At 42.2% G+C, this 22,205-nt stretch overlaps 2 protein-coding genes and 1 long non-coding RNA gene across 3 annotated transcripts; all 3 read left to right on the forward strand.

Moving 5' to 3' along the window:
- The first annotated feature begins 3,056 nt into the window (after positions 1–3,056).
- LOC129602290 (uncharacterized) lies at positions 3,057–5,004 on the forward strand. The gene is made up of 3 exons (XR_008692378.1): positions 3,057–3,317; positions 3,558–3,746; positions 4,501–5,004. It is a non-coding gene; the product is annotated as an uncharacterized LOC129602290 (long non-coding RNA).
- Positions 5,005–7,327: 2,323 nt separating this feature from the next.
- On the forward strand, positions 7,328–8,618 carry LOC129602289 (uncharacterized). Its single transcript, XM_055501288.1, has 3 exons — positions 7,328–7,564; positions 7,637–7,825; positions 8,087–8,618. The coding sequence occupies exons 1-3, from the start codon at positions 7,510–7,512 to the stop codon at positions 8,338–8,340; spliced, it is 498 nt and encodes a 165-aa protein (XP_055357263.1). The 5' UTR covers positions 7,328–7,509; the 3' UTR covers positions 8,341–8,618.
- An 11,773-nt stretch (positions 8,619–20,391) lies between these two features.
- LOC129602288 (uncharacterized) lies at positions 20,392–22,111 on the forward strand. The gene is made up of 3 exons (XM_055501286.1): positions 20,392–20,617; positions 20,938–21,126; positions 21,460–22,111. The coding sequence occupies exons 1-3, from the start codon at positions 20,563–20,565 to the stop codon at positions 21,738–21,740; spliced, it is 525 nt and encodes a 174-aa protein (XP_055357261.1). The 5' UTR covers positions 20,392–20,562; the 3' UTR covers positions 21,741–22,111.
- The last annotated feature ends 94 nt before the right edge of the window (positions 22,112–22,205 follow it).

Here is a 22,205-nt window from a genome sequence, read left to right on the forward strand (position 1 = left end):
GCGCTTGCCTGTCACAAATGTAAAACAGATACAAAATTGGGTGGCATTAAAGCCAGTTTGAAAGTTAGCATAAACATGCAAGGTACATAGCGCTGGTAGCCACTACGCTACAATTATCGCTGTAATGTACTTTGGAAATATTACCGGAATATAAAGGCAGCACTTACAAAAGCTTGCAATTGATACAAAAAACAGTAATTCAACGAACATGATTATATGAATATTTGTATGCATAAGTTATGTCAAATGCTTGAACGCCTGGATAGGCGTGGCATACAAAATATCTCGTACTAACTTAAAGTAACCCATGATTTTGTAATTTTCGCATTTCTTTTGCGCAACCCATTTCAAATCCGTACCTCGCATCACCTTTTGGCTCTTATCACGTCTTACCACCTTCCTTTTAGAAATGGATTCTATAAAACGCCCTTTTGATTGTAATCGCCTGTGCGACACCTCTTCTGAGGATTCCCACCCCTTTACTGCATTTATTAAATTTTACTGCAGCCGGGAACGTTGCGTACTACTAGCGGTGACCTTTTTGTAAACCGGAAGAACGCACCCACGAAACAACAAGGCTTTGGTTGCTTTGTTCACAATTTCCGTTTGAAGGAATACAACACTTCTATGGAGCTTCTATAGCTTTTGCTGCATCGTATGGACATGCCGTGGTATAAGTACAGCCTTCTTCTGAACCCCGCCCGTATCAAACTGTGGGACAAATCTGCATATCTACAAAATGTAGGCAGGCTGCGCAATACATAGCACCGTGTACGTAATACTACGTATACAGGGAGTTATCATACTTCAATTCATTTTGAATACAACTGAAATAAAAAAATTGGCTCCGTACGTATGATCAATGCACACCGCTGCACAGAAGTATGTATTAGTCATGCTGGCACATTTATGCAACACCTGCAAGATAGTTAATGCACTGATCTATGGCCTTTCAGAAAGTGAGTTTTTATTTTATTGCCAAGCAGGGTGTGGTTCTCAAGAACCTATGATAAACTGAGCCGCTTCGATAGTGGCGTTTTGTGGTTGAAATATATTCTTCAAAATTATGTACACAGTAGGGCACTGCATTTCAGATTGTGAATGCGATTAGTCTTGCTATATATACAATATATTGTACGCTATATTGTGGAGTGGTGTATGGAGTATATATATAAAAAGTGGAGGATGTGGACGTCCGTTTTGTTTCGGCTTAAAAGACCTTAACCTTAAAACTGGGATCCCAGCTTACCGGCTGGGATCCCAGTTTTCCACGATGCCAGCCGCCACCGCCGCAAACCTATATGGACATGGACTTGATTAGAAGTTTGCGCTCTTCCTTATCCTATCCGAATGGCTAACAGCTGACCGCAGAAATGGCAGTTCGCTAACTGACTGGTGGGCATTTTCGGGCGTTGTTCGCGTACGTTGTGATGGAGTTTGTGCACTCTTGCTGTTGTAAAGCGTTTTATAACACGCTGTATCAAATACGTGCATCGCCGCATCGGCAACATCGTTTCATCAACCATAACGTTTCTAATGTTTCGTTCAGTTTTAGCTGCGCTAAGTGATTATGATTGAGGCGATTAAGGAAACGAATTTAAATACGACAGCTAACCAAAACATTAAGCACAGCTGACTGCATTCTAAATGAACGAACCAATACGCCGCTGGAGCCAGCATACTACCGTACTAAAGTAAGAATATTACAATGGGATTTTTCTTGCGTACGCGAACGTCGTGTTCGTACTGGTAGCAATGCCCTTTTCGAAATCAAGAAGAACGTTTCCATAGAACTACTTCCTACTTGCGTACTTTAAATCAGGAAGCCGTGTCGGAGCGAAGTGACCACTGACCACATTTCCCGAAAGTTCCACCAATTGTTTCCGTGTAGTTGTGCATTTGTTGTAGTTGTGTTCTTCCGGAAACGATGCAAAACATACTGTACACTGTACCCAGTTTTGTTCGAAAGTTTACATTAGGCTACTGTACAGTACAGCATATAATGCCGGCTACAGTATTAGTCGACATCTGTCAGAAATCAACGCTTAATGTTAAATCATCAGTATTACATATTTGGTTTCTAAGGTCTACAGATATGCAAAATTTCCGAAGCAACAAGAATTATTGAAGTTATAACGGGGTGGGAATAGCCAGAACTTGGTGAAAGTAGCCGAAGGGGTGGTGAGAGTAGCCACAGTTTTCGGTTTTATGTGCAGCCTCCTCAACTGCTACTTTGCTGTTAGCCTGGAACGATAAATCAAAACAAATTCGATTGCGTATTACTCGATGGTGTGGGAACAATTAAAACAAGAATTTTTCACAACAAAGATAAGTTTAGTTTGCTCTTGCTGATTAAGTCAACTTGCTCTTGTTATGTCACACATCAACTGGCTCTACTGTCTCTGCTTTCGAACAAAACTGGGCACAATGAACAGAATATTTTGCATATCTATAGAACAACAATGTCCACATGAACCATATCTGCACCGATCTGAGCACCTACAAGATAGCATTGTAAACTAACTTGAATCATATTAAAAGCTGGTTAAATCAGCACAATAATATTATACTGATGTACTTTTTTCGTAATAAATGTATGCTTTACAGCAGCCAAAAACTTTGTTTATCATGAATGTAAACTAGTAAAATGCGGTCGCATATACATATTATACTGATTACTTACTATTCATTCATTCCGTGCTCGCAACAGTGCACGATGTTTTCAAGGCTTTTTCCTCTATCGACAATAAACTGTCAGCCAGTTATGTGTAAATGTCCGATTGTTGGGGTGCAGTTCTGATAGCGGAATAACAGTAACAACGTGGTAACATGATAACTGATAATACCGACCAGACGTTGAAGTCCCGTTATTCGGGTTGCCTCTCTTGATGTAATTATAATAATATTAGTAATAATAATCAATTATTTATCCATACTTTATCTGTACGGTTGAGCACCGGGGAAAGATAACGATGTCATTGTAAATTTACGTGGAACTCTTTTGACGATAAACAGACGTAACATTACCGGTAAAAACCGTTATGAGTCTGTATGCGATGTGTAGGTGTCTGTATTATGATACATATATTGTATTCGTATTTATTTGGCCACTTTTGCAGTTAACCGGTGTTTCACGTCTTATCGAATTACAGAAATTTGTATAACCAAGTGATCACTAGTCATTACCATCACTTATTCAAAGTCTGCGCCGCTACGCCTTTTATAAAATTAAAACTGAGAAAGCTTCAACTATCAGACCATCATGCTGCGAAGCGGTTTAGGAATTTTGTTCGTAGTAGGAGTTTTGGCGTCGACAGGTAAGTAAGGAAAACATCGCACATATGGCAAAAAAACATTTTGAACGGCGCAATTGAATATTTCGTGTTCTTGCGGGAATATTGAATATTCCCGCTATCCCAAAGTACGACGTTGCGGCATAATGTGATTTAAGTATGCAACTGCTACTCGTAGAAGACAGGGATGATTTCATTAGGGTGTGTATAACAGTTTTAGCAGTGTATACACCCAAAAAAGCTGACCGGACTAGTACTTCACAGGCCTGGCGCTTAATTGCTATCAGTGCAGAAACGGTTTCCTGAGATCCAACAAAACGCTGGCTGGCTGCAGCCCCAGCAATGCCGACAACGTCACGTGTCCCACGGATACCCAGTACTGCTTGAGAACGGACGGTGCTTACAACTGGAGCTACGTCGCGGGGTCTAACAGGATCTCCGGATCGTCATCAGGTGAGTTTGTTTTTGTCCGGAGAATCCGATAACGAAATAGCACCATAATGCCTAATACCGAATATTGAACACCGCTGCTTAAGTATCATCCTGGGATCGAATAAATCAAACTGGACTCCCGCTAACTGGCTGTTTGGGCTTGGGATTAGACGTTACAGTGAACTGGTGATTACTGTACTCTCGGTTCAATATGTCCCGGTTTTGTAAAGTATAGCCAGTCATGCACTGCGCGGTTCAAAAACACTCGCTGAATCCGGTGAACATAAATCCGCCAATAAGCGTGATTGGCAGTAATACCCGTCAAATTAACGGCTAACGATCGGTTTTCGAGCGCGTTGAACAGTAACGGTTCAGTTTTTTCCGTGAGATTTCGCAGCCTAAATTTTCAGTTTCTTTCCACGGTGATAATAATGAATTTTATTTTCGTAATGTCGAAAGGAGTTCCGAAAAATAAATTAAAATTTAAATCAAAACAAAAGTCAAAGTGGGAGTTTTAAGTGAAAGAATCAGACGGTTCTTTGGTTTACCAAAGAACCGTCTGATTTCGATTACTGGAGTACTCAAGGAAGGGTTCAAGCTGTTCAGACGGTTCATTAAGCCTAAAAGACCGAACCCAATGAATTCCGTGACGTCAGTATAGTGTTGCATGGAAAGACCATACAAAACGGAGACATCGTGAGTCGAGAGTACAGTAACAACTTAACATTAAGGATGCTTCGGTGACCTTTGAAAACTATGTGTTTTAATTTGATAGATGGCAAATTTTTGGATTGCGGCACTCCGCGATGATCCGGTTTCTGCTCGGCGACATACGTCTAGATGCCGACGTTTACTGCAACGACAATGTCACAATGTATGGACAATTATTGGATACCATAACGGATCGTCAGTGGTTTGGCTTGAACGGGACCGTGTGCCTGTGTAAAGGTGTAACGTGCAACTCTGGGAATACGTTCTCGGCTACCGCTATGATGCTGATGATCCCGGCTGTACTCAGTGTAATGTTTTTCATGAAATAATTCGGCTAGAATATTAATCTAGTTTAATGTTTGGCTGGTGATTAAATCTCGAATCACCATATTGCAGTAAATAAATTATTTTCAGAAGAACATTGGCTTGTGTATACTGCTGTATCTGAACTGGCTAGTGTGTATTGTACTCGTATATTTGTGATATAAAGCTTTCTGCTGCGCATTGGTTCTTTCATCTGAAAGCGTGATTTATTCATTGTATCACATCAGGAGACAAATCACTGTTATTTTCTCGTGCGTATTAATTGATGACCGACCCTTTCAGAATAATGGTTTTTATTCACTCAACAATAAAGTAGCTACTTGCTCTACTATTATTCCGTAGTACATAGTTTCTTATAGCAGTGTGCGAATTAAATGTACGCGCAGTGATAAAATTACATGACAACAAGGCACAAACGACATTGACAACAGAAGCAGTTTTAAATTGTTTTTATTACCAGTTGAAAGCGGTGTCAGCACAATGAGAGCACTTCAAACGCCGGAAAATACGTACCAGTCTTACGTACTCCGTATTAGACGGGATCGGGATTAGGTGCTACGCAGCTTCTTTTTCGCGGCGGAAGTCACGGAACCATCTTCCGACTGCCGTAAATGCAAAGCATCGCGATGCAGTGTCGCTACAGATATGCGCCGCTATAGCTGGTTACTGTGTGGGTGTACTCTGTATGTGTTACTTATCATATTCTGGTGAAGAGCGAATGGCGAGTTTGCGCTCCATCCCAGAGAAAAAAATCGTAAGCAACACAACGAACGCGATAAAAAAAGTACATACTCGTGGGTACCTAGCACTGCTTGAAAACGGATGGTCTTCACTTGTACAATTTGTCCGACCCAGGCTTTGAATGGGCAGCAGGTGAGACTGTCCACTCATAGAAGTATACGGCTTATCTCAAAATGAGGGAAAACCGTAATTTTCATTGCTTACGAACTAATCTGTAGACTGGAGCCGATGCAGTACTGAATACGTACGCGTAACACATTACAATTTTAAGGGAAGTGACCCGCTACATGGTACCAATGCGTGTGCATGCACGAAAACTATCGCTTTCACGCACTTCCACGCACTTCTTGGATTGTTTTATGAAACTTTAAAGCCAAGTAATTTCTATACATTGGCGTGAAAACTTTCCCAAAATTTAAATGCGTTGAGCTGTACCAAAACTCTTATTATGGATCGATCTTCTTCGTATTTCGAATGGAAACGCTTATACGCATGGAGTTCGTTCTTACATCGATCCACTATACTACCCTAGCGTGTTCTCAGACTTTAAAATTAATGAATTTTAGAAAAAAGTTAGAGGTTAAAGGTCACTTCCCTTGATATTATTACCTGCCCGAACTACAATGTAGTACTACAAATAGTACTCTGTACATCGCTTTTAACATGTTCCAACATACTGTACCTGTTGTTTTGACATGCGTGATGCTAGCCTACGCTGAACATTTAACACGGTACCGTATTGACCTTTGAAAAAGCATGCATGTGTCTGCTGATTTACAGTCGGCGAATTTTACGATTGCTATTCCTAGAGACGACTACACGGGTAGATGCTTATAACCGCGATTAAATTGAACCGGTTGGTACTGTATTGGGTGCTGCAGTCTGTATTGTAAATTGTCTATGTATTTCGCATTAAATACATACCGGCAGTAGAAAGTTTACAATACAGATTATTGCAGCAAGAGTATACAGGAGACTATTCGCGTAGACTGGCTTTCCCCCTCATATTCGAATACTTGTAATGTACTCCGGAAGGGATTATGGGATTTATTGCCGCTCTACAATAGTGCGGATTGAGCTGTTTATTCTGGTAAGACTGAATGAACAACTGAGTCTGTACGACTTTAGAGCGACACTGAGGCATTTGAGTTGGGTAGATTGTATGCTACGCTAAACATAGCTGAAGATCTTCCCGACACGCTCGTAGCGGCATTTCCCCCTGTCCACACCCCAAACAATTACAGTACAACGCTAGTGGTAATAGTAATGATCGTGCTTGTCGACGAACCGTCCGGCTTACATTTCAGCGTTATACTCAGTTACCTAAACTTTTTACATTGCTATAGCCTGGAACGATAGATTAACAAAAATATAATTGCGCAAAAATGTGCTTTGGTGACTGCCATAATAATTAAAATAAGAATTCGTTCGAAACATTGACAAGTGACTAATTGTTCATGTTGGTAAATTCCCTTAAAGTTATGTCAGACATGGTTGGCTCTGCTGCTTCTACAGGTAATTCTGCAGTTCTGCAATTTATTCTGCACATTCTGCAATTTATTCTGCAGTTCTGCACATTCTGCAATTTACCGACGGATAAGGTTATGCCAGTCGCATTATGCGAGTGTCAATTTGTCTGCCCCCAATTTGGCTGTATCTGCACAGATTTCAGCGCAGGAAAGATAGCATTGTACGTTTACTTGGACCATCTGCGGGATAAATAGGCCCAACAATGCACTTATTCCATTTGACAGTAATAAACAAAACATTACACAATACAACAAGATAATCTCAGATCGTTTTTCTACTCCTTTTGCCACTCGTGTGCTTGGCGTCGTTGGCGATAAGCAGGCATGCAGCTGCCGGAAGAAAGCGCTAACTGTAAATCGAATACCGCATGCCACTTACTTCTACAGTTAACCGCCTTCCAAGTTCCAACGTCAGTTGACAGTCGGTATTACGTTCGAAAGTGCAGTTAACGGGAAGCTTTTCTAACAAGCATTTGATCATGCTGCGAAACGGATTAGGATGCTTATTCGTAGCGGGGGTTTTGGTATCGGCAGGTGTGGACGCTAAAGTGTAGCATAAAGTGGAACTGCATGTTGCACAATGCTGAACCGACTGTCAAATTACAGGACTGGCGCTCAACTGTAATCAATGTACGGATGGTTTTCTGAAGACCAGTAGAATGCTGAGTGACTGCCTTCCCAGCACGGCCGTCAACGTCACGTGTCCAACGGGTACCGAATACTGTTTGAAAACGGACGGTGCTTACAACTGGAGTTACTCCACACAGGCTAGCGGAGCCTCGGGAACGTCATCAGGCGAGTTTTTACCCGTACTATCGATACAGTTCGTTGGCTACAAAATAACATTGTTATACTGTATAACTGAATGTGTATCATTACGTTACTTATCTCTCTCTGATTGAGTTTGAAGTGATCCATTGAGATTCCGCGTTTCAACTGGAACGTTGCGTTTTGCATTCATGTTACCTACTGTATATAAAAAGTATGCTAATCGTAACTAATTACGAGTAACAGTGCAACAGTGACCTTTGTCAAACTGTTTATTTCGCGTTGTAGGCGGTTCCTTTTACGATTGCGGCACTCCTGCGTTGATCCAGCTCCTGTTCGGCCGCATCCCTCCGGCTAGTGACAACTACTGCGATGACAACATCAAAATGTTTGGACAAGTGCTTGGTAGAACGCAATGGTTTGGACTGAACGGAACTGTATGCATCTGCAAAGGTGTAACGTGCAACTCTGGAAATACCATCTCCGCTGGCGCTGTGATGCTAACGATCCCGCTTGTCGTGTTGATGATTTTCATGAAATAATCGGGAGAACTGTTTTCAATTAATATTTGGTCACTTTTCGAATTCTGCACTACCGTCTACCGCAGTGGGTGGATGCCAGATGGATTGTTCTTAGTAGCAACAGACGTCGGCGCTTTTTATACTTCTAGTCATGATCATGAAGCAAAACTGACGTGTAACTGTCGTGCATGGACATTATCACATCGGCATTGTTATTTGTAGTGCACAACATTGCTTCCTCGATATTCTTTAGTTCATACTTTTGCTTTGGAAAGCGCAATGAACAGTAGGCATGGGAATGTGGACAATTATGGTGCGCATGGGTACAGAATATTTCAGAGGAAGGATACTGCATTACTGCACAGTACTGCCACGCGAGGTTGCTCGCAAGATGATTTAGTACTTGAGGTTTGGTTAAGTTACGGTAAAACCATTGTTGGATTCCTAAATTTACATTTACTGCACATGGCAAAATACTGAATTGTAGAAAAATGAAATCTCAAAAAAGTAGCTAAAGAAAACGCTCCACAAGCGTAAAAGATTTACACCTCTGTATATATACGTACACGTCCATATGCGCAATTCCCTCCTCTGAAATATTAGCCGCGCAAGTGCTAACAACTTTTCTAATCGTTTATTCGTTGTCGTTGATTGTGGGTGGTTAACAGACGGTTCTTGCACTTTGTAAACACCGCAGTAGATTTTGACATGCAATAACAAAACGCTATTTTGCAAAAGAAAACTTATATTTTCGTCGGGTATCTGGATGACAATCTAGTAATTACACAGGTTTTTGGATGTGCTGGATGCTAACGAACGGCATTAACTGCCAAAACTGTGTACTTACGGTATAACGCTGGCCGATCTGTAGGAATTTGAATTTAGTCGGTTTAAGTGTCGTGATGCAGCCATTTACCGATAAACAAAAATCTCGCAGAAATCTAGATATGGCACAGTTCGTACACGTCTATTTTCTGGATCACAGTTTTAACGAGTAGTCCAGTAGCGCACGTAGACTCCTGTAGCCTCGGCAGTCTAGGTAGAACGCCGCAATCCCAGAGCTTTGTAGTCCGGTGTAGTCTCTGTAGTCCATGTAGTCCGGTGTAGTCTCCGTAGTCCCTGTAGTCCGGGGTAGTCTCTGTAGTCCGGTGTAGTCTCCGTAGTCCGGTGTAGTCCGGTGTAGTCTCCGTAGTCCCTGTAGTCCGGTGTAGTCTCAGTAGTCCATGTAGTCCGGTGTAGTCCATGTAGCCCGGTGTAGTCTCTGTAGTCCGGTGTAGTCTCTGTAGTCCATGTAGTCCGGTGTAGTCTCCGTAGTCCGGTGTAGTCCGGTGTAGTCTCCGTAGTCCCTGTAGTCCGTTGTAGTCTCAGTAGTCCATGTAGTCCGGTGTAGTCTCTGTAGTCCATGTAGTCCGGTGTAGTCTCCGTAGTCCCTGTAGTCCGGGGTAGTCTCTGTAGTCCGGTGTAGTCCGGTGTAGTCTCCGTAGTCCCTGTAGTCCGGTGTAGTCTCAGTAGTCCATGTAGTCCGGTGTAGTCCATGTAGTCCATGTAGTCCATGTAGTCCGGTGTAGTCTCAGTAGTCCATGTAGTCCGGTGTAGTCTCTGTAGTCCATGTAGTCCGGTGTAGTCTCCGTAGTCCCTGTAGTCCGGTGTAGTCTCTGTAGTCCATGTAGTCCGGTGTAGTCTCCGTAGTCCCTGTAGCCCGGTGTAGTCTCTGTAGTCGGTGTAGTCCGGTGTAGTCTCCGTAGTCCCTGTAGTCCGGTGTAGTCCATGTAGTCCATGTAGTCCATGTAGTCCGGTGTAGTCTCCGTAGTCCCTGTAGTCCGGTGTAGTCTCCGTAGTCCATGTAGTCTCTGTAGTCCATGTAGTCCGGTGTAGTCTCAGTAGTCCCTGCAGGCCGGTGTAGTCTCCTTAGTCCCTGTAGTCCGGTGTAGTCCGGTGTAGTTTCTGTAGTCCATATAGTCCAGAGGTCGTGTTCAGAGTCGGTTGAGTGTTGTCGTATTCGGAAGTGGTTCGGTGTGGTCTTGGGCACTCGTGGTTTGAAATTTTTGCTTCGCTGATGTGTTTTTCAGATTGTCCAATGGGCAAATTTATGCAATCATCAGAGTCAGTGTTGTGCTTAAATAAAATTAATTAATATTGCCCGAATTGAAAAACCAAACGCATGTACAGCCCTGGGCAGTGAAGTTGGGGCAGTTGTGTTAACTAAATTACAAAATATTGCTTTCAGCCGTTTTTGTTTTTTCACGTACTTGTACTTCATTTCAAAACAAGACATCTTTGGTTTGTTTTGAAATGAACAAGGCAGAGATGGCATCCTGTACCTTTTGGGCGTGTTTTATCACAAAGGGCAATTTTTGATGTTTCGACACTGCTTGGCGGGCTGAAAAGCGACAACTTCGACAATGCCCCCATTCAAATTGTAAAGGTACACAGGCGTCAGGCGTATGGAGTTTTGACAGGTGTATTACTTAGCAGGACTAGTTGGGTCACAGTCCAGGTTTATCACTTTTTTACACTATCAATAAAATTTTTTATCAAATTTCAGTTGCCAGGAAGAATTCTACGGCGGATGCTTCGGGGCGCATTTTTAAATAGGTCTGCTTTAAGTCTGAACTAAGTGCAATTTGTAACATGGTCTCAACATCGAAACTTATAGTATAATAGGGGCTGGACACATACGGCAACCATGTAAAAGTTAAGTAACTATTTGTTTTGTTGACGACTGGCCTATAGTAATTTTTTGTAAAAACTGGCCCAACTTGGCTGCCTAAGGGCTGTGATGACAACATCATCGTTGTGCTTCCACAACTACCAAGTTCGCTTAATTTTTCATGAATTTTATATGAACATGAATTGAATAAATATGTATTGTGTATTACTTAAGCTTAAATGATTTATAATTACGCAACGACATTTTAAAGAAACAGTTATTATTTAAAGTACTGTTGTTCCACTTTCCAGTAACTGACAAACGGCAAAAATACTGTGCATTTAGATAAAAATTGAACGGTGTCGTTGCAAATCGCAAAATATAAATCAGCAATGCTAACGGTAACGCTTTTAAACGGGAATCGAAACATGCAAGAAACAATTAGTTTTAACTTTTATGGTGCATCGGTATAACCTTTCTTTTAAAATTCGTGCATACATTCCGTGTTTTTTGAAAGTGTACAGAAGCATTATTCTATCATACTGTACTGTATAACACCTTTATTAAAGTTTACTAGAAGACCCCGCGCGAATTGCGCGGAATAATTAATGCGATGGACAAAATCATAACCCAGTGCAAATAATACCGGTGAAACTGCATAGTTGGCGTTAATATCTACTGGAAATTTGCCTCTCTTTAACTGACTGCAGAGGCGACCTTAAACCAGAAACGCGGAATTTTTTCCCCAAAAGCGGATAACTTTTTTCTTTGGTTTCCGATCTATTTCTGAATTTCCGGATCAGGAACCAATCATTTACCAAAATTTCGTGCATCTACTGAACAGGCTTTCTGTAGTTTATTAGAAGTTGTTCTTCTTTCCAGTTTTGTTGCCGTTCTGCGCTTTTTCAACATGTAAACTATCCGTATTAGTTTATTTACTGCACTGTATTTTACCACTGTTTATATGTGTAATTTATTTGACCACTAACACCACTTGTGCCCTTCATATCCCAGTTTAACAATCAGTATAATAGCAGAGTAATTACTCTACTTGCTACTGCTATTTATTACTGTGCCTAACTCCAATGTATTATATCGATAAAACGTTGCCGCGCATGGGGGGTGGATTTTATTGACAAAATCCCTGGCGGACGAATTTGTCCACCGGAAACGAACAAACAACTGGACTGCAACCAATAACTACATAGCACAAACTTCAAAAGAACGCCTGCACAGGGCAGGTACGTCTCCAAACCCCCAAATCGCTCTTGCGATCCGACTGCTGCCATACATTGCGCGAATTCCTCTCGTCTGCGATTATCCAAACTGACATATTTCTCATAACACCTGCTGCGCCAGTTGCCTTGCGCTTTAATTACCGCTGCCGATGCTACGAATTTGGCTGCTGCTGTGGCACCACCTCGCCGGAAGGAATGCGTGGATAACTTACTGCCGTCGGTTCCGGCATCTGCCAGCGTTTGCTTTAAACAACGGTTGTACACGTGGCACGTTGGCTTCCATCGCACTAGTTTTGAAGAGCGCTGACCTTGCAGGCCAGAAACAATTGAATGAAAGCTGAAATAAATGGTACCGCGAACAGTGATCCAGCGAAATACGGAGCTTAGAGAATAGATCCTAATATCCATCCGGTAGGCTAGGACTGTGTTATGCTGCCAGAAAGTTTTCATAGAATTTCGTTGGCTTAATAAGCAATGGTGTTAGCCGTTAGGGATGGCTGTAACAGTGATCGTCATTTCGACGACCGTCACTTCGAATAGCACAACGTCGCCCCGTCTCGACGTGCAGCTAACGTATAACTAAACCGTCTTAAGGAAGATCTCATTTTTGTAGCAAAACTAGCTCCCGCATAGTACACAACCGTCCCGGAACATCAGGCACGCGAAACGGTATCGTGGTTTTTTATTCGCGTACCAGGATACCCATGAAAAGATTCGGGACGGATGTACGCTTAGGTACGTCCCGTATTCGCAACGGGTAGATACGAGAACTTGTACAGCCCGGCAGTAGACAAATTAGAATAAAATTAAGCACATTTTAAGTTACATTTAAAGTTTAAAGCACGGGCTTGAAGTCCTGCCACAATTGAGTCCTCGTTCTTGTCAACAGAGCTTCGGGCAGAAAAATTGTCGAAAACCGATCTGAGGGTCAGCAGGTTGTGGTCGGTCAGCAACTAAATTGTTGGGATGCAAAACGTAGGTTAGAGAACTGACGTACTACTATGTTGGCACCGGTTGTAAAACCAACTTACGCTGTTTTCTCGTTTTCAACCTGAAGTATATAAGTCGGTCTGATAGTTCATCTTCATGTTTGAATAATGCTAAATTTTATTCGTTTCAACGTGAAAAGGCCAATGCTAGAACGCCAGTGGAATGTCTTGCCGGCAGGATTCCTAGAGATCAAGTCGTCGACGAAAATTCTAGAGTCAAAAAGCCGGTGGAAGTTTCGTAACTTTTCAATTTCATTTACTGTGCAGATTAAAAAACATTTTGCAAGGAAAAGGTATCTTGCACAGATTCGGGAGCTCCGTTATCAATATAAGCATCGTTATCGGGCCGCATGCAGGTATGTGTTTTGTTCCGTTGGCAGCTTGCGCAGAACGCGCGGATGAGTTCTTGAGAATACCTGAGCTACGCTAAAGAGACACAAGAGGTATCTTACGACGGCACTGCGGCAACACTCAAATGTAATCTAGTCCGATACCATTGAAACTTTTCTTGGAAAGAGTCGCAATATCTGAATGTAGACTGGCCCAGTTAACCAGGACGAAAGATTCCAACACGCGGAGACACACAGAAACCGCTTTTATTAACGCATTCCAGGACTGTACTCTAGGGATTAGACGATCTAGAGTGTAGCGACTGTAGCCTCTAGAGTACAGTGTTGCGCATTCTTACGGCAGAAGCGGCTATATCACAAACTATTCTTCACACACAGCACAGCAGCCGCTGCGTGTTGATTTTAGGAAAATTGGCATATGAAAAATTTTGCGAAAACAGATAACCGTTAAGCGGCGTCAACCGCAGTTCATAACTAGGTTCGCAAATCATCTTGAAGACGCCATTAAATTCAGAAATGATAAGCTGGTTGCAATCGCAAACTTTCACGCTGAAATTTAACTGCGGTAGTGTTGAACTGAAGGCATGTATGTTGTTTTGGCATTGTGTTTCTTCCATATTTTGTTAGCTTGTTTACCGGCCCAGTTATTCTTGTTTATTGTCGTTGACTGTTTGCTTGCCGAACCTTGAAGGATGTTTGAGAAATAACAGTAGAAGAAATTTGGTTAGAGACAAATACTGCATGCTTGTAACTACTTTTTGTATTTGTTTTTAAACTTGTTCAAAGATGATGATAAATTTGCTGTCCGTCCGGCGGTTATTGCCACTATATGCATATACACACGATTGTATGATTTACCAGATGTGATTTTCTTACCTAACAATGCTAATGAGAGTTTTTAAAAGATCACTTGCTAACTTGTAGATTATCTTTCCCGCTTAAATTTTTTTACCTACCTGCGTATATCATCTGCAGTGTATACGTATGTAAAAGTGCAGTGACGAAAAGAAGTACGCATACATGCAGGGACAGACAGATCGTGGCAAAGTGGATAACTAACCATAATTTAACAATTACCATGTTCCTCGTACGACGGTATCCGAACATTCTACTATTTATATACTATCAGTATCACTGTATCAGTCCGATTAAACAAACATCTGCAGTGGTTAGGCAGTGCAATAGATGACGCTTTTCGGTATATTGCCTTCTGCCGTTCGATGGCTTCGGCCAACGCCGCGTCCGATCGTTTCGGCTGCGTTACATTTCGGCCGCACATAATCATTTCGGCCAACGTAAAATTTGTACGAGGTTTACTTCTGCCGACACTTGTTTCGGCAACAGCATATCTCGGCCATCTTTGATTTCTTAAGTTTACTAGTTTTGGAAGTATTTCTAGGTTTTCTTAGGTTTCTTAGGTTTTTCAGGTTTCTAAGAATTTCTCGGGCTTGCCTTTGTTTTCGTGTTTTTCTAGGACGCTTTTTTCACTCTTAGGTTTCTTATGTTAATCTTTAGTTTTTTAGGTTTTATACTTAGGTTTTTGGAAGTTATTCTTCGGCTTGTGAGAATGTTCTTAGCTTATGTTTCTGAGGATAATCTTAGATTTCTTAGATTTATTGGTCTTCGCGCTCGTGACGGTGGGCTTCGTACAACCGCCCTTTGCTTCTGAGGTTTCTTACGGTAACGGTAAGTGGCTGACCTCTAATGCTCATGATCACTTTATTAGTTTTGTTAGATTTTTCATCGTTACACGGAGAGATGTTAAACCAAGGTGTGTTCGTTAGTCCAAAAGGCAGCGTAGCAACACCAGGGACATTCATCGTCCATTTACTACGGGCACAATAATAATCGCACATTCACGACGCATTCGTACATCGCCGCACATCTTGACTAAGGAGACTACAGTGGACTTTACAGAAACAATGTGGGACTACGGAGACTACATGAGACTACGGATACCACATAAGACTACGGATACTACGTGAGATTAATGAGACTACATGTGACTACGGAGACTACATAAGACTACGGAGACTACGGAAGACTGCGGAAGACTACAGTGGACTACGGAGACTACAGTGGACTACGGAGACTACATAAGACTACGAAGAGTACATAAGACTACGGAGACTACATGAGACTACGGAGGCTACATGAGACTACAGTGGACTACGGAGACTACATAAGACTATGAGACTACATGAGACTACGGAAGACTACAGTGGACTACGGAGACTACGGAGACTACAGTGGATTACGGAGACTACATAAGACTACGGAAAGTACATAAGACTACGGAGACTACATGAGACTGCGGAGACTACATGAGACTACAGTGGACTACGGAGACTACATAAGACTATGAGACTACATGAGACTACGGAGACTGCATGAGACTACATGAGACTACGGAGACTACAGTGGACTACGGAGACTACACGGGACTACGGAGACTACACGGGACTATGGGGACTACGTGCGGCTACGGAGACTACAGGGACTACGGAAACTACAGTGGACTACTTTGACTATATTAACTGCAGTGAACTACCGCAAATTCAGTGGAGCAAGCTGTCTTGTAGTGTCATTCAGGTGCGCATGCTGTCAAGGTTACAAAAGTTCTGACGATAGAGACTACACCCGACTACGCAGTCTGAAAGTGACTACTGCACTACGAACCGATAATGTGATCCAGAAAATGGTCGTGTACGAACTGTGCCATAGGTGCAGAAATCGCCAAAGTTAGTCGTATTCTGGCACTGTATTATATAATTCCACTCCATAGTTTCATGGTGTGATTGTGCTTCGTCACCAATGTCACTAATGTATGTACACTGCTTCGGCACTGATGTATATGTTATACATTATTTCGCATCGTCATGGTGTACTGTATAATTATGTAGTATGCCATGTCCCAAAAGTTTGCTTGATTGACTGAAAGGAACTGCTATTTGATACCGCAAAAAGAAAGGTCCACATAAGGTAATGAAAAATGGTACCGGCATCGTAAAACTTTCCCAGAAAGCATGTTCCACATACAGAATAGCCTAAGGCTGCAGTCGTTCAGTCATAAATGTGCGGTATTAATAGCGGGTTTTCTGTCTGCTTGAGCAAGGCTACCGTTTTCAATAGTGTGCTTAAAAAGGTTCCTAATGTGAGGAGTGGTTTCAGGTTTGATAGTTAGAAATATATGCGAATGCAGTAGTGATCTTTTATCCACTATGAAATTTGCTTGGATAGTAGTGATTCTGCCGGTTCTCCACGTGTGGGCACAAGCAACCGCAAGACGCCATAAGGCGGCGATGCCCCACTTTCCCCAAGACGACCTCTGTGAGGAATTCACGTTCAGCAACGACACGTATTCAAAATGTCAGGCAATGACCGAATCGTTCAACGCCAGTGCTCTTCCCGATAATATTGCCATACTTACCCTGGACAATATCTATACCGAGTCGTATCCAGAGGATATTCCAACCCTGCCGCACTGGTCGCATTTGCAGTCACTGGGGTTCTTCACATTCATTTTCAACGATACCGCTGCCATCAAGTCAATTCTCGCCAATGTCAAAAGTTCGTTACTAATCTTGAAATTTTACCGCGGTCAGCTGCTGTCTTTAGATGCGAGGATGTTCCAGGGTTTTGATAGTTTATTGTTCCTGCAAGTAACAAACACCGGCTTGGGTCATCTCGCACCGGGAGTGTTCGATGGAACGCCGGCACTGAAAGCGCTGATTCTGACAGAGAACCAACTGACGGAGTTTGATTTATCGATTTTGCCAGCCCGTCTTGAGGTGAGCATACGGTCTGGTTATTGACCCTCTTTAAGCGAAGTGACCTCGTAAAGGCGCCGTGCAAAGCCAAACCTTTAAACGCGTTCCTGACTATATTGCTAGAGTGCCTTCTAGGCTAGTTCTAGCCTTCTTCAGCCTGATGACACATAAACTTCAAGATTAGAAGATTAGCTAGTTCATCATCACAGTTTTAATTCACCATGTTTTGCTAGACAATGTCCACACTTCTGAATCAATTCACCCACTTGAATGTAGCGCGCATAAGCGATTTTGGAACAAAGTGCATCCACGTGAATCATTGCCCGCAAAACGCAGTGACCTACTGCACTATTACACCGTACCTTAAAAAGTTTTATACTCACATGTTTTTCAACATGTGGTAACTTATGTATAGTTATATTAAACGTTTTAAGAAAATGGTCACCGGCGCCCCTTGGGGCGTGTTATAGAATGAACAGCCGTGATCAATAGATCGCATTTCTATGTGTCTGTAACACAGAAAGTCACACGAATAGAGGTAGCCAATAACCATAATTATATGGATATACGAGTACTGGAAAAAAGTGACCACGTGCTGAGATATGGCGAACGGCGAAGTACAATACAGCTTACAATAGTACGGTATGAGCGGTACTGTAAGCAAAATGTGCGAAAATGCGAGTTGTGAACGCGATGGTTCGACGTACGCGTGGGTGCACTGTACTGTACATAATTTGTCAAAGTATGTACAGTACAAATGACCAACGTATATCTTGTTTTAAACAAGAGAACTCTGCGAACGTTGGTACACTCAGACATTGTACATATTTACGCAGTTACGCAACAGCAGAACGTGATGTGGTATTATAAGCCGGTAAGCCCTGCATTTATAATACCACATCACTTTTCTTACAGCTCAAAGTGGAAAATGCTCCGTTTTTTCACAATCAGTGTGCTATATTTAGGATCTAAATGTGAAATGGAACTTAATCACTACGCTCAAGACATCCTCACCGCTGAATCTTCCGCATCTGCGTGCAGCCAATTTCGAAGTGAACAACATAACTACACTGCCAGGCGAGCTAATCGGTTTCCTGTACAACGTCACAACCAGAATATTTCTGTCCTTCAGTGGCTCTTTGATAACAAACAGAGATCTTTGCGCCAGTCAGCATCTGTTACCTCTTCTGCAGTTAGTGCATGATCGAGAGTATTTTATGGACATTACAATCACTTGCGGCTCGGCACAGGAGCCAATGTGTGATCCTTTCAAGGTTCACCCAAAGGCCAAGGCGGATTTCCGGTGTCAGGACTGCTTTACTGCGTTTCTTCATGGAGCATTGGCAAGCGCTTATGAAATCTGCCAGAATTGACCTACAGTAATCGGTAACACATGATGCTATCAGATCCGAATTTCTTAGCGGTTTGTGGGTGGAGATATCTCTCTGGAATAGCGCTTCAATGAACAGTGGAGCTTAATTAGAAGAATCTTTAGCAGCCCTAAAAGATTTCTTGAACCATGTGTTGTTTTTTCCTTTGAGCAAAAGCTAGAATGCAGAATTATAACCCATACTTTGGGATACTGGATGGCGATGCGCTGCCCAATGCGAGTTGATCTTTTTCTACGCACAGGGCAAAAAATGCCATTGTGCATTATGGTCCATCTGAGATACAATGTCGTTGACGGCGTAACAGGTGATCTGTAATCAGCGGCAAATTTAATGACCTTGCACAAATCTTGAAATAATTTTAAAATAAACAGCTGAGGTGGAAAGTGAGTAATAAATATAAAAAGGTTCGTTCGCAACTGCCAGTAAACATAGATAACGGATTTAAAGGCAGTGCCGGAAAAGGTTGTGGACGGATCGAATCATTGAAAGGTAGTGAATGGAATAAAAAGTCCGTAATGTTTTGTTGGTTTCCTTCGTGTTCAACAATGATTATACTACGGTTACAATTTCAAAAACAACCAAAATCATTCCCTTCCTCAAATTTATTTCTGCCCGGCAAAGTGCCTAAAGGCTAAAACTGCGGCAGCGTTTCTCTTCATTATCGCTAAACTAATGCGCTGCTTCAAGAAGGCGGTAGATCGGCTTTCTCCGGTCTTTTCCCGAATCAGGCGTCCAATGAAACTGACAATGTTTTTCGCGGCTTCTCCGAGCACTCCCAGCGTTTCCACTGCAAAGGGTAGAACAGCTACTGTTCGCCGAGGAAGCAGTATTTACTTCGCTTCCGATTTTCGCTTTGGACCCTTTAAGATATGACTACGAAAAAAAAGTTGTGCATAAGGTGACACACTAAAATATTAATAATGAAATTGCTATGTGATTACAGGTCAGCCGATGAGCCGGGGTTTACCTGCATGTAAAGCAAGCGCCACACGAAAGCAGTCTATTCCGAATTACAGGGTTTTAACTAACAAAATTTTATTTGAAGTGTAGAATGAGGCGCATGGGCCACGTTTTATCGCGAATGGACAACGGATATGAGTAACCCAACCGTCCCAACGGAAAGTGGGGTTGGCGGAGATATCCCGCTAACTCTTACTAACAAGCTAGATTATCCGCACTTCTTTTCACTTCGTGATGGTGACCACTCCGTTCAAAACCGTTCACTTCGTGGTACACCCTGTAGCTGTCCACGTATAGAAGCTTTTTTTTAAAAAAATACGTGCCACCCGAACCCGAGCATGGTAATTATGCAATCGAGACCGATTCCAAAAGAATGACAGTTGTACCACTGTAAAGATACAAGCTGCATTACTCAATGATTCATTGCTCTCGCGTATTAGATTATGTCCATTTATCGACAGTAAAATGTCAGTCGATTATGTGGATGTCAAATTATTTCCGCGCTGATAGCACTAATAGTTAATCATATGTGTTCTTAACTATAAGTAATATTATGTATTACTATTACTATTACTCATATCTGTACGTGCACGGTATTTACTACCGGAATAGATAACATAGTGAATTTACTTTGAACTCTTTGGACGATAAGCAGGCGGCAGTCCTAACATTACCGGGAAAAAACGATGTACGAGTAAATAATACTTAACACCGAACACGCCGTCGCAGCGATCACTTTTGCAGTTCTATATGTGATATGCGTTGCAGATTAACGTAAATTGGATTATACTCAGCTCGAGCGATCTCATACTTCTTGATACTACCATTTTCCGGAAGTTTCCGTCGTAGTGATATTTTTAAAAGCTGCGGGAACTTTTTCAGCAACCGGTTCACCATGTTGCGAAGCGGGTTTGGATGGCTGTTCGTAGCTGGGGTCTTGGTATCGACAGGTGGGACATGAAAACCAAGCACAGCACCATGATTTACTTACATATATACAAGTAATGCCTTTCATTTTTCAATGCTGTAACCTTATCGCAGCTGAATAATTCCTGTTTATCCAGCCGACTGGAAAATGACTTTGCTAGTGAACATGCCGCGTAATGTAGCGCGATGAATTTCAGTAGATGCTCTACTGTAACGTTAAAACTACAGATACGGAGAAGGTAAAGTTTACAACTCTAAGTAAAGGGGATTTTCGCTACCGCTCTTGCCAGGATACTTATAAGTTATATACATCGAAATAACCTGACTGACCGCCAAATTACAGGGCTGGCGCTCAACTGTTACCAGTGTAAGTATGGTTTCCTGAGGTCCAACGACATACTGGGCAGTTGCAATCCTAGCTTAGCTGAAAACGTCGCATGTCCACCTGGTACCGAGTACTGCTTGAAAACCGACGGTCCATATAACTACAGCTACTCCAATTTTCTTGGCGGAGGCGGTGGAAATTCCTCAGGTAAGCTTCTTCACGTCCGGAAAATGATAACGACATAGAATCCATGGTTTACAAACTACATTTTTAATTACGCCAGTACAGTACTACAGTATTATCGAATACGTAATCATACAAAATGTATTTCTACTTCTTTATAATCCCGAGACAGATCACTCTCGTTGCATTCTCGTTCCTGTTGCATAGCGTCATGACGCTGTTGCAACGGGCAACCGATGTTCCGTATAGTCCCACATAAACATCGTGGTGCTACCCCGATGAAATTAACGGTGCCCACAATGACCTTTGGGAAGTAAATTGGAATAGAAAGTGTGTACCTCCGGTTTTGATTCATAGGCGGCACGTTTTTGGATTGTGGAACTCGCGATTTGATCCAGTTCCTGTTCGGCCGCATACCTCCAGCTAGTGACTCCTACTGCGATGACAATATCAAAATGGGGAAACGATTTCCTTTTAAAGCCCAGAACCAATTTTTTGGCATGAACGGGACCGTGTGCCTTTGCAAAGGCGTAACGTGCAACTCTGGGAATATGTTCTCCGCTACCGCTGTGACGCTGATGATCCCGGCTGTACTCAGTGTGATGTTTGTCATGAAATTAATAACATTCCAATATTGATAGAATGTTTATCTGGTTCAGTGTCTGTGTTGGTGTTCAGTCCTAGTCACACCACCTGCGCTAAATATATTGAATTACCATCCCAAAGAAGGGACACAGGCATTATATACGTGCACCGGTACATGACCATAAATGCTTTTTACTTTAACAACTAAAACGGTGAAAACTAGTTGACTGGAGCGCATTATGATTTGTACAATGTATTGTAAACTTCCTGCCGTCTACAATACGTTTGAAAGCGTAATGCTGTAATTCTTTTTTCCTTTACAGTGATTACACCAAACTACTTACACTAAGAGATACATTCCTTATGATTTTCCCGAGTGTAAATTCTCGGCTTCTATGGAAAGTTTATTTTGGATGCTTAAGGTAGTATTTTGTTGTACAATGACTCAAAAGAACGACTGCGCATTTGTGAGTGTTGTACCGTTGGCTGAGAGTAACTGAGAGCGTAATATACCTATG

The sequence above is a fragment of the Paramacrobiotus metropolitanus genome, unplaced genomic scaffold (genome assembly GCF_019649055.1).
Source record: "Paramacrobiotus metropolitanus isolate TYO unplaced genomic scaffold, Prichtersi_v1.0 Parri_scaffold0000386, whole genome shotgun sequence".
NCBI lineage: Eukaryota > Metazoa > Tardigrada > Eutardigrada > Parachela > Macrobiotidae > Paramacrobiotus > Paramacrobiotus metropolitanus.